Genomic DNA, 12,234 nt, shown 5'->3' on the forward strand with positions numbered 1-12,234 from the left:
TCCTGTTATCGTCATGATCAATAAGAAATAATGACCAGATTGCCATCTTCTGGAATGGAATAGAATGTTGTTAAAGCCTCTCAGCATGTATTTGCTTAACAAAATTGTCTCCAGAGGCTAAGAAAAAGCATTGGAAATTTAATGTTATAAATTTCTGTTAGTAAAACTGGGCATTTGCCCTAAGCATTTTATTTGAATGAATAATTTGTTGTTTGTCTTCTCACCTGAGGTGGGGGTGTTATTAAATCATCCAGTAAATACTGTTACAGTTCTGGTTTCTTCAGCATGTCACCATGTGTAGCTGGTATTTATTACTGCACCCTTTCCCTATCCATTTCTTATTTTTTTTCCCCCGAGGCACCACTGAGGCAAAACTCAGCTGGTTTTGGTGCTTGGCTTGAGGGAGGACTCAAACCTCAATTACAAAAGAGTCTGGACCATTAGATATCTTCCCAGAGTTGAGTTGTAATTTCTCATTAACTCTAATCACAAAACATGAAAGTACTAAGAAGAGCTCTAGACATTCTGCACATATCTTAGACCCTGTGTAGTTACAACACAATTTCCTTTGATAATCAGATTCCATCACTCCATACTATAGAGGAACTCCATTTTTTTTCGGTTTGGTTTTTTGTTCTTTATTTACTTTTTTATTTTAAACCTCTTTATTTTATATTGGCATATAGCCAATTAACAATGTTGTGATAGTTTCAAGTAGACAGCAAAGGGACTCAGCCATAAAAACATATACATATATCCTTGTGTGCACGTATGCTAAGTCGCTTCAGTCATGTCCGACTCTTTGTGACTCTATGGACTTAGCATGCCAGGCTCCTCTGTCCATGGAATTCTCTAGGCAAGAATACTGAAGTGGATTGCCATGCCCTCTTCCAGGGGATCTTCCTGACCCAGGGATCAAACCCACATCTACTGTGGCTCCTGCATTGCAGGTGCATTCTTTACCACTGAGCCACTGGGGAAGCTCCGTATATGTATCCATTCTCCCCAAAGGCCTATTTCATGATAGCCCTCATTTAACAAGTCAGAGAACCAGTGTGGGAATTTTATCATTTTCTGAGTATATTTATACAGTTATACATTCTGAATCTTAGGAAATAAGCAGAGCGTAGATTCAGGGACTAACCACTGAGATGGACATGAGGTAAAACCACATTGATTCCACAACTTCTGTAAGCCCAGACATCAGTGTTAGTTCAGAGCTGGTGCTGAATGATCTCTTAGAATTCTGATGACTTGAAGTTCCACCTTTGCACAGCCTTCTTGTCACTGGCCACAGGTCCATTTAAAGTTGGGACAGTGATATTTGGCAGTGTAGCATGGCCTTCCTCAAGGGCAAGCTGCAGTCATTATGATCAACAGAGAAGACCCATCACAGAGCTCTTCACAGATGCCTAGGCTCCCCTTGGAAATCAGTATACCACTGCCTTGGTGAAAGTTGTGTTCTTTGGATATCCTGAGGTGAATGAGCACATATTATGTAATAAGTTCACGCTAATGTTCCAGTCTCCCTAAGCCTTTGGATGTCTCACTCCGCAGTATGTCAAGGAAGTTCCTGCATTTCTTTGAGTCCTCTGGGGCTTTTTCAATCAACTAACTACAATGGAGTAAATGTTCATATACCTCCCAAGAAAATGTCAAAACCCTAACCTCTAATGTGATGGTATCTGGAGGTGGGACCTTTAGGAGGTGATTGGGTCACAAGGATGGAGCCCTTATGAATGGAATTACTGACCTTATAAAAGAGACCATGGAGAGCTCCCTTCCCCCTTCCAACACATGAGAACATAGTGAGAAGTGGGCCTTGTATGAACCTGGAAGTGGACTTTCACCAGACACCAAAACTGCTGCTGCCTTGATCTTGGGTTTTGGGAGCTCCAGACCTGTGATGTTTGTTGTGTAAACCATCCAGCCTCTTGTATTTTACTAGAGCATCCTGAATAGACTAAGGCACCAGCTTCACAAACTCTGAGAGGCTTTCTTAACCCCTGACACCAAAACATTTAATCCAGAGTCTCAGGTTAACAAGCTCACATATGAAAAATTTGGTCTGATTAAACTGTATTTTCCTTCTACCTCCACTTCACTGTAAAGAACTATTTACACACAAATTCCACAGAATTCTGTCTGTACACATTTTGAAATTTATGTAGTTCTTTTGGCAAATTCTGTACCTCTGCAAGGGTCACACTTTACATACTTGGTGGCCTGTGGGAGTTTGAGGCTTCTCACAGGATTTTGAAGGAAAGAGAGGTGGTAGATGCAACTTTTGAGTAAGATCACCCATGCCCTGCAAGGCTGCTCCTTCAGGCCAGAGGATCACTGATTCTTCAAGCAAAGGAAAAGTCACCTCTGACAGAAGTTTTGCCTCTGCTGGAAAATTACCTCACAGAATTTAGGGGTTCCAAGTACCCAGTTTCATCAGAGTTTGTGCCTGTGTCCCATTCCACTTTTCGGGGTCCCATTCATTTCTAACTAGTGCCCTAAGATTAACAGAGGAGATCTTGAGAACTTGAGAATTCAGTTTGTGTTGTAGTTCAGCCAACCATAGCATTAGACTTCGGGTTTGGTTTTCCCACCTGTTGGCCCTGGGGCTACAAGAGATTATAGCAGTTAGTAGAAACTTTCAGGTCCTTTATGTAGATCTTCAAAGGAGACTTTACGGACCTGAGCGTATTATTTTCTTTCCTAAATTATCCAGCAGATTTAGAAGCAGCCAGTCCTCTCCATTACACTCCTTATTTTGACTGAAATGGTCACAAATAGCATCTACTTGCTCACTTGTACCTTTGCCTTTCATAGGCACTTGATTATAGGTATCCAAATATGGTAATTTGAGAAACCCCTTTGCTACTTACTGCAATGGACTACCAGTCCCCTTTAAAACTCAGGATAAAAGTTACTAACGACTTTAATCTGATTAAAGAAGGAATTCCAGAAACACAGAACAATCTCAGAGAATTCACCCTTAATATGTGTTCTCTAGAACCTCTTTCAATACCAAAATCTATAATTCAGGCTTCAGCTAGAAAAGGAGAACCAGTAGGAGGTGTGTGTGTGTGTGTGTGTGTACACACGTGTGTTGTATAGATTCATCACAGAGAACTGACTTATGCAATGGTAGGAGCTTGTTCAGCCATCTCCATAAAACTGTTGTCTCTTCATCTGATGCTGAAGCAGCTCAGACATTCAGGAAGAAAGGTCACAGCCAGGCTGGACCCCACATATATGAGCTGGAACTCCCCACAAAGATTTAATTAAGACACATATCTTTTCCTTTGCTCTGACCTTGGGAAGGATACTTTGAAGAAACCTGAGCCTGGCAGAACTCAAGCACTTTCCTTCTTTCTCAGCTTAGGTGTCTCCTCAGAAAGGCCTCCCCTGACTACGAAATTCACAGTACTATTCACTTGTTTTCCTCCTCTTCACCTGACTTCAACTTTTTTTCAGAGCATTTGACAGAAGCTCTGGTTGTCTGGTGTCTTTATCTCCCAACTAGAAAGTAAGATCCATGAGCGAGTGTTGGTTCACTGTGATTTCACACCTAGATAAGGGTCTGGTATTTTGAAAATATCTAATAAACATTAAATGAGCTATTTTGTAAATCCTCACAATAAGCCCAACAGGTCAATGCTGTCATGACCCTCAGATGACAGAAGAGGATGTGGAATCATTAAGAGGTTAGCTAAGTAGCCCAGGGCACGAGCACATCAGGGTTTCCCTGGATCTATGACTCATTGCGCAGCTCTGTCCTGAGCTCAAGCTTCTTCTTCTCCTCCTCTGGTGGTGCTGCCCTCAGACTGCAGGCTTAGGCTTCCCTGGTCCACAGCATCCCATTGGTCCCTGTCTGTCATGTGACCCTGGATACATCACACGCTCTGTTCACCTTCCTTCCCTGACAGGAGTACCCAGGGGAGGGAGGACCTAGGTGTCATCTGCCTTAGCCCTTCAGTTCTGATGACTCTCAGTAACTGCTGTCCTGTCAGGCTTGGTGAAACTTCTCTCATTCAGTTAATCTCTGGCTCCTAGAATCTGTTTTCTCTGTCCCCCAGATTAGATCACTATTTATAGAATCTGTTTTCTCTGTCCCCCAAATTAGATCACTAATCATCAGTGAATGACCCACCTTGAACTCTCTGTCCCAGGCCTTGTTGCCTTTCCTAGGTACTGGGTCGTGACCATTTCCTATATGCAGCACCAAGGCCTGGGAGAACGCTGACTGAGAACATATTAATAATACGTGCCAGGATTGGCTGTGGCTTCTTACCTTCATGCTCACCTCAACCCGGCAGTATCTCTTGAGTCAGGGCCATGATTTACACTTAAGTCCTCCAGGGTTCATGTCATTGCCCAAGGTCAGGAGAACTGGTTGTCAGCTGAAGCCAGACTTATACCCTAGTGTCTTCCTTCCATACACACACACACACACACACACACATATTCTTTTTCAGATTCTTTTCCATTATAGGTTATTATAAGATACTGAAAGAATTCCCTGTGCTATATGGTAGGTCCTTATTGCTTATTATTTTATATATAGTAGTTTGTATATATTATCCCAAACTCCTAATTTATCCCCTCCTGCTCCCCTGCCACCACTATCACTTTGGTAACCATTAGTTTGTTTTTGATGTCTATTTGTTTTGTAAATAAGTCCATTTATATCATATTTTCAGATTCTACATATAAGTGATAAAACATGATATTTGTCTTCGTCTGGCTTACTTCACATAGTATGATATATGATAATCTCTAGGCCCATTCATGATGTTGCAAATGGCATTATTTCATTTTTATGGCTGAATAATATTCCATTATTGTAAATATATAGATGATGGAATATTGTATATATATACATATATACATACCACATCTTCTTTATCCATTCATCTGTCGATGGACAGATTAGGTTGCTTCCATGTCTTGTGTGTGAGCTAAGTCACTTCAGTCATGTCTGACTCTTTGTGATTCTATGGACTGTAACCTACCAGACTCCTCTGTCCATGGAATTCTCCAGGCAAGAATACTGGAGTGGGTTACCATGCCCTCCTCTAGGGCTTCCATGTCTTAGCTATTATAAATAACGCTGCAGTAAACATTGGGGTGCATGTGTCTTTTTGAAGTATGGTTTTCTTCAGATATATGCCCAAGAGTGAGATTACTAAATCATATGGTAGCTTGACTGTTAGTTTTGTAAGGAATCTCCATACTGTTTTCCATAGTGGCTGCACCAATCCACATTCCCACTAACAGTGTAAGAGGGTTCCCTTTTCTCTACACCCTCTTCAGAATTGTTATTTGTAGACTTTTTGATGATGGCCATTCTGACTGGTGTGGGGTGATAACCTCATCATAGTTTTGATTTGCATTTCTCCAATAATTGGAGACACTGAACATCTTTTCACGTGTGTGTTGGCTACCTGTATGTCTTCTTTGGAGAAATGTCTATTAAGATCATCAGTCCAGTTTTTGATTGGATTGGGTGTTTTGGGTGTGGTATTGAGCTGTATTAACTGTCATATATTTTGTAAATTAATCCCTATCAGTTGCATCATTTGCAAATATTCTCTTCCGTTCTATAGGTTGTCTTTTCATTTTGTCTATGATTTCCTTTGCTGTACAAAAGCTTTTAAGTTTAATTACAATGTTTATCTTAAGTACAGCAGAATTTATGTGTTAAATAAAATTGTCATATCAGTAAAAAATTTTAAAATGAGATTGTTAGAGTATTAATGGAAAAAACCATATCACAGTTGACACAGTTATTTAAAAGGGATTGCTTCACTGCCTTTATAATTTTAAAAATATGTTTGTTAAACATCCTGTCAGAAGAGAGTCATCTTCAGTATTACAGATTCCTATACTGTTGTGTTAAGATTCACCTGTACTTTGGAATCTTCATGAAACATACTTTCTTTTGGGATACATTTCATTGCTAAGATAGTTTAAACATTGCTTTCACCTCAGTGTAGAAATACTGTTATTTTGCTTGTTTTTTTCTTTCAGTGCCAACAAAATAAAACTTATTTTGCATTAAAAAAAATCCCACCACAGCAGTACTCATGTTAGAGATTGATTAAATAACCAGAAGACTGGAATCTTGAAGGGCACACTGAGAATCCTGCCTACCACTCAAGCCAGAAGTGGACAGCTGCAGCAGTCCAGTCCAATTTGGGACAGCCTGGAAGGACATGGTGAAGGGTAATCCTCCCAGGGAAGAACTTTGAGCGGTGCACCTGTCGTTCCTTCTGCCAGGAGAGATGGCCACAAGTATGAGTGCATATCCATGCCTAGGTCATGTCCACTTCATTGGCCGAGGGGTCGAGGGCTTTGAGGATACATAGTTGAACAGTTGGGACAAGGAGGTCCAGGGGAAAAATATGTGGATGCACCTGTCCAAATGGATACATGATATGAAGATACTTGTGTCTTATGAGAATTCTCTGTAAATAAGCTTACCAGAGCAGAATTTTAATAATCCAATGGATAGGTATTCATTATCTAGACCTCAATCAGCTTCCTTCTCCAGCATTCAGATCATAACCCAGCAGGCTCAAGAACCAAGTGGGCAGGGATGGAGATTATGCTTGAAGTAATTCTAGAAAGCAGTTTGTTTTTTCTGCCATAGTCGATTCATGGGTCTTGAAATCAAGGGGTGGAGATGGAAGTGCCTCCTCTCACTACTTATCCCTAAAATGCTTCCCATCCTTGTTACTTTGTTTTAGTGAACCAGAGATCTTAGCCCGCTAAGGAACATGATGGATGACAGTGATATGGAATTCAGACTGTCAGCTAGCCATTTTGGTCCCCTCATCCTTTTCAATCAAGAGGTGAAGAAGGGGATCACCTACAGGCTCGGGTAATGGAACCTGACAATCAAAGGGTTTTGGGGTTCCTACTATACAAGAGGCTAAAGAAGAGTATACCCAACATTGCTGAAGAGCTGACTACTCTCACATCTTCTGATTAAAGTTTATGGAAAACAATAACCCACTGAAGGCAGGACATCTAGCCCAGACCCTTCAATAATTAAGATTTAATCATCCTACAAGGCAAAGAACCACGACCAACTATAGGGCTGCCTCTGGGCAAAAGGAATAAGAAATGAGTAGTGAAAGAGAGCAGTTATGACTACCAGCTACAACTATTGGACCTACTCCCAGGACCCATTTAGCTTAATGTGTTAATAACATCCCCCTCCTCAGGTAGGAGAACAAAGACAGACAACAAGCTATACTTTCACCAGAAATTCTTAGGGCAATAGCCCAGCTTATACTGACAGAGAACCATAAAATTGAAAGGCTCCACTGCTTTTTCTCTTAGCCTCTAGAAGGGCAATTTTCTTGACAACAATATTTTAAGAATCTTCAGCAGCATCTCATCCCACCATGCAGCATAGAAAATGTGTACTTGCTTCTCACTGTTCTTTGCAAGAACACGGTTATCTATTTTTCTTGTGATTAATTATTTTTGCTCAGGCGGTCGGATTCAACTTTTTCTAGGACCTTTTCAAGTTGCTGAATTAAGACTACTCTTTTAAACCTGAAAATAAAGAGGCATTGAATTAACCAGAAGAGATTTAAGCATCTATGATGTTTAAGGCACAGTAATAAATAGAAAATAAAGCTTACAATCTACATGGGAACAGAAAACGTATCCTAATGGAAAGATACAGTCTAGGAAAATACCAAGAGAGGCAATCAAGGGCCCAGGCCCACCCCAGACTATAGCGAGCTTAGAAGGCTCTGTGGATGAGTTAGACTAAAATAATAGTCATCTAATGCCTTTGGAAATAGCATAAGCTGTAATTGAGGGCCAGGGTTTGGCATAAACAAGGCCTGTTCCTGCCCCTGTTCAGCATTGGGCAGAACTGCATTAAAAAAGCTGAGGAGTTCTTTTTTATACTCACCTTGTAGCTTCCTTGATGGTAAATTCAACAAATTTTTTCTTGACTGTAAGAGGTCCTTGTACTTCTTCAAATAAAGTGAAAATTCTTTCAAAATCTGAAGATATTTAAAAAAAAAAAGTATTTCTAAAGAGATGAGAATAGTGCATCTACCACTTCAGCAACCATTCTTCATGGGCTACAGTGTTACACTCTATTTCACAGTGTTACACTCTATTTCACAGTGTTGCACATGCCTTTCCAATGATGAATTATAACACCTGTACATCTCTACTAAGGAAACTTCAGTAAATATTAACCATGCAAAACAAAAAAAAAAAACTAACAGGGGTATTAGGAATTTTTAGACAAACTATTGTAAATTATGTAAAAACCCAATTCAATCAAAAGATGAGTTCAAAAGGTAGGTTCAGTTTACTCTAAATTGAGCAACTTCCCATGCTTTTATTAATAGATATTCTTTAGCTACTTACTTCGTCCAAACTTCCGAACTTCTTTCATTAATTGATATTTTATATCATCATTAATTTTCTGTGCCATAGCAGGACTCATCTGCAATTTATTTGGCACAGTTCCCTTTGAAGACATTGCTGTGGCTTTGGAGTCACCTGCAGAGACACTGCAGTTCTTGGTTCCTCCTATGAGTGCATTATTCCTGGGTTTGTGAATTGGCCCATCTTTCTTGAGACTAGTGAAATCATCAGACAGGGAATCCGCTTGGTTGAGTGGGATACCATCTCCTGCCATATTCATAAGCTCTGGTGAAGCAGATTTTGAAAAGAAGCCCCTAGGTGGAGTTTGATTATTTTCCATCTTCTCCTCATGAACATCGTGAGTGACAGCAGCAACTGGAAACCAAATTAAGAGATTGAGCTGTGAATTAGATGCATCTTACCACCCCCACAGGGACATCCCTGTGCACTGCAGTTTTGAAGAAATTATTTCATAAAGCAAGAGGATGTTCCAAGTGGAAATAAATCCCCAAAATAGTACTGAGCAAGGAACATGCAATAGACCACTTTTTCTTTCTTGACACTCTCAATACATACAGTAATGTATCTGAACAGTTGAACTACTATGCAAACATTCATAGAGCCCTGGCACTCATGATTTAATGTCTTGTCAAGGCTCTTTGTGAGTTGAAAAGCTGAAAGTCTCACTCTATTTCAAGATGTCTGATATCCACACTCTATCACCTCAAATCCCTGCCAGTACATGATCCTCCTTATCCATCTTTTCTGTCTCAGAAAAGTGAATTTCTTTTTACTCCAGGTCTGACATATCTCCTCCATTGACTCATCATCCTCTGTACTGGGCACCGTGCCAGGAGCTGGGGGCAGCCTCCAACAGCACACAAAAAACAGTCCCCACCCTTATGGAATGTCTATGCTCATGGGAAGGCTAGGCAGGAAGTGTACTATGACCCAACAAAATAATTACAGTTCAAATTTGTGTTTTGGGAGAAGCAAGCAGGGAGGGGACAGAGAGCAGGAGGGGGAGCCTCAGTGGATCACGAGGTCAGGCAGATCCCTTCTGAGCAGGTGTCCTTTGGGCAGAGGCTGGAGGAGGAGAGAGAGCCAGCCTGTGCCCATGCAGAGGACATGTGTTAGGAGAGGATGGTGGGCCCAGGTCGTGCAGAGCTGGTGGACCAGAGTCAGGAGCTCATATTGTGCTCTGAGTGCCAAGGAAAGGTAATGAGGCATTTTCAGCATGGATGTGGTGTGATCTGATTTCTGTGTTGATATGATCACTCTGGCTGCAGGTCAGAAAATGAGTTAGATGAGACGGTTGGAAAGGAGAAAAATTAACTATTGGAGTATCTTGGTGACACGATGGCAGCATAGATCAGAGGAATGGAGAGTAATGGTAGGATGTGAAATTCATACTTAGTATCAAATTGCTGAACTTGCTAAGTGATATAAGTGAAAGAATAATAAAAGAATAAGAATCTCGAGTGAATCTGAATATTTTAGTTTGAACTACTGGATAGACCAAGTGTGTGCAGGTATTAAGCAACTGCTCGCAATAATGGAGTGTGGCCAACCTTTCCTGATTCTAGTTCAGTGACCTCACATTGGTAGCCTGACCTAGGTCTTTTGACTTATACTATGGATATCTGCAAACTTTAAATACTAGGACTTCTAAACCCTTCCATGTCCCCTATACCTGTGGATAACAGGTTGTTACACATTTATGTACATTACATCTGATGAATGGTATTATTAGCTGAGATACAGAAGGCTAAAAGTAGAGCATCTTTGAAAAGGGAAAAGGTCAGAAGATCAAACATGTAGAACCAGTTGAATTTTAGATTTCTAGTAATAATAGATACTCAGTGGAAATACCATGTAGGCAGTTGTATATGAGTCTGAAGTTCAGGAGCAAGTTGTGATCTAGAGGAATAAAGGTAAGAATTTTTGTAGTGTGAATTATATTTAAAGCTGTAAGACTGCATGGGATCATCTATAGAGATGGTGAATTGAAGAGAAAGGAGCCCAATATTCAGCTTTGGGTCTCTGCAGTACTTAGAGGTGGGAAAGAAGACAGAAAAGGAAGAAAAAAATAAGTCACTAATAAAAGGGCAAGGAATCTGGGAGAAGGTGATGTCTGGGGACACTAAAAATTTTCCATGGAAGAGGGAGTGAACAACTGTATCACATGCTGCTGAGAAATCAATGCCAAAGTGTAGCAGACACTGGTGACTTTGACACTGTTTCATTGGAGTACCATAAGAAGGAGCCAGACTGCACTTAGAGCATGAACAAAATGTGAACACAGGAAGAATGTGAGCAGATCTGTCCTCTTATTTAGCCCTTCATCTTCTTCTGTCTCAGGAACCTGCTTTATTAACTCTTGCAGCAACTCCAAATAATTAGACCTAACTAGTGCCTTGCTCCTCTACTTGCAAATACGCTCATATCTGTCCGTCCTTCAAGGACATAGCTATAAGCTTCTTTTGACATGACTAAACCCCAGAGATAGAGTTCCCCCTCCTTGATTGCTTAGCCGTGGTGACATACTTCGCCTTCTCTTAGATGATGAGTGGCCCTTGGGCTCTCCAGGATGTTTCATTCGTTTTTGATGCCCTGCTGTGAATTGAACTGCTTTATCAGCCTTCATTTGCTGAAAAACATCAGTGGACATATTCCATTAAAGACAATATGCAGTCACAGGCTTCATATGCATATACAGCCATGCATTTATATCATTAAAAGAAGTTTTAATCATGGGTCAAAGATTTACTATCACTTAACACACACTCTGCTCTCAGAAAACACAATCCAATTTCAATCCAGTCTAAGTGAAATAAGGAGAAGGTAAAATAGGAGGTGTTGGCCAAAGCCAAACATGGTACAACTCTGATTACTAAGAATGCTGGGGAATGAGTGGTTCGCATTAACCAAAGTGATAAATACATGGTTATCTCTAAATTTAGAGAAATACACACCATTTTGTTTTAGCTCTTCTTAGGGGAGGAAAAAAGGAAAATTTTTTTGTCATTTTGTGCTTTAAATCTATTAGCACACTGATTAACACTCTATTAAATGGCACATGTTGATGGTGAAAGTTAGAGTATTGGTAATGTAAATCTTCACATCTCTAACCTATGGAGATTCAAATATGTCACTTTTGGGGCTGGGCAGGTGTTCAGAGTATTTTTCAGTGTTTGTGGCAGAAAAAACATGAAATTGAAGGGTATAATAGGTTAGCTAAGAGTTATTTTCATCAAAGGATAACCCAAGAATATGCCTTTGCATTATCCAGATACAACTGTGACAAAAATACTTTCCCATATTTGCATTTCCCATTAAAAAAATACCCCATAATGGGTGAAAACATTTTCATTGAACATTTGTCTCTACCAGGTACTGTTTTAAATGCTTTCCATGTATTAACTCAATCCTTCACCAAACCCTGTAAGTTAGGTGTGATTGTTATCTCCATTGTTTAAGTTGAGGAAACTAAGGCACAGAAGATTAAGAAAAACTCAAATTAAGGAAGAATTTTGGGGGTGAAGTAGAATAGCTTTTACTCTAGTTTTGTTATAGAAGAGATTGCTGCATGTTCTGTGCCTCTATATCAGTGATCTCTTCCATGAGTGCAGATATAATTCTCTTTGTTTTCATGGTTTAATGATCAAGTCAGTATGTCTTTCTCTCACACACAAAACACTCTCACATAAGACATTCATGAGGGTAATCCAATCATGGCAACATCACCTAGTACTTTATTTCTCTTTTCTTTCTCTCTTTTTGGCCACGCCACATGCTTGTGGGATCTTAGTTCCCTAACCAGGGATCGAACCTGAC

At 40.2% G+C, this 12,234-nt stretch overlaps 1 protein-coding gene across 1 annotated transcript; it reads right to left on the reverse strand.

Moving 5' to 3' along the window:
- Positions 1–7,267: 7,267 nt before the first annotated feature.
- On the reverse strand, positions 7,268–8,752 carry LOC132658830 (integrator complex subunit 6-like). The gene is made up of 3 exons (XM_060408214.1): positions 8,398–8,752; positions 7,928–8,021; positions 7,268–7,560 (listed from the first exon to the last, which is right to left on the reverse strand). The coding sequence occupies exons 1-3, from the start codon at positions 8,735–8,737 to the stop codon at positions 7,479–7,481; spliced, it is 516 nt and encodes a 171-aa protein (XP_060264197.1). The 5' UTR covers positions 8,738–8,752; the 3' UTR covers positions 7,268–7,478.
- Between the last annotated feature and the right edge of the window lie 3,482 nt (positions 8,753–12,234).

Source organism: Ovis aries, chromosome X, assembly GCF_016772045.2.
Source record: "Ovis aries strain OAR_USU_Benz2616 breed Rambouillet chromosome X, ARS-UI_Ramb_v3.0, whole genome shotgun sequence".
Classification (NCBI taxonomy): domain Eukaryota; kingdom Metazoa; phylum Chordata; class Mammalia; order Artiodactyla; family Bovidae; genus Ovis; species Ovis aries.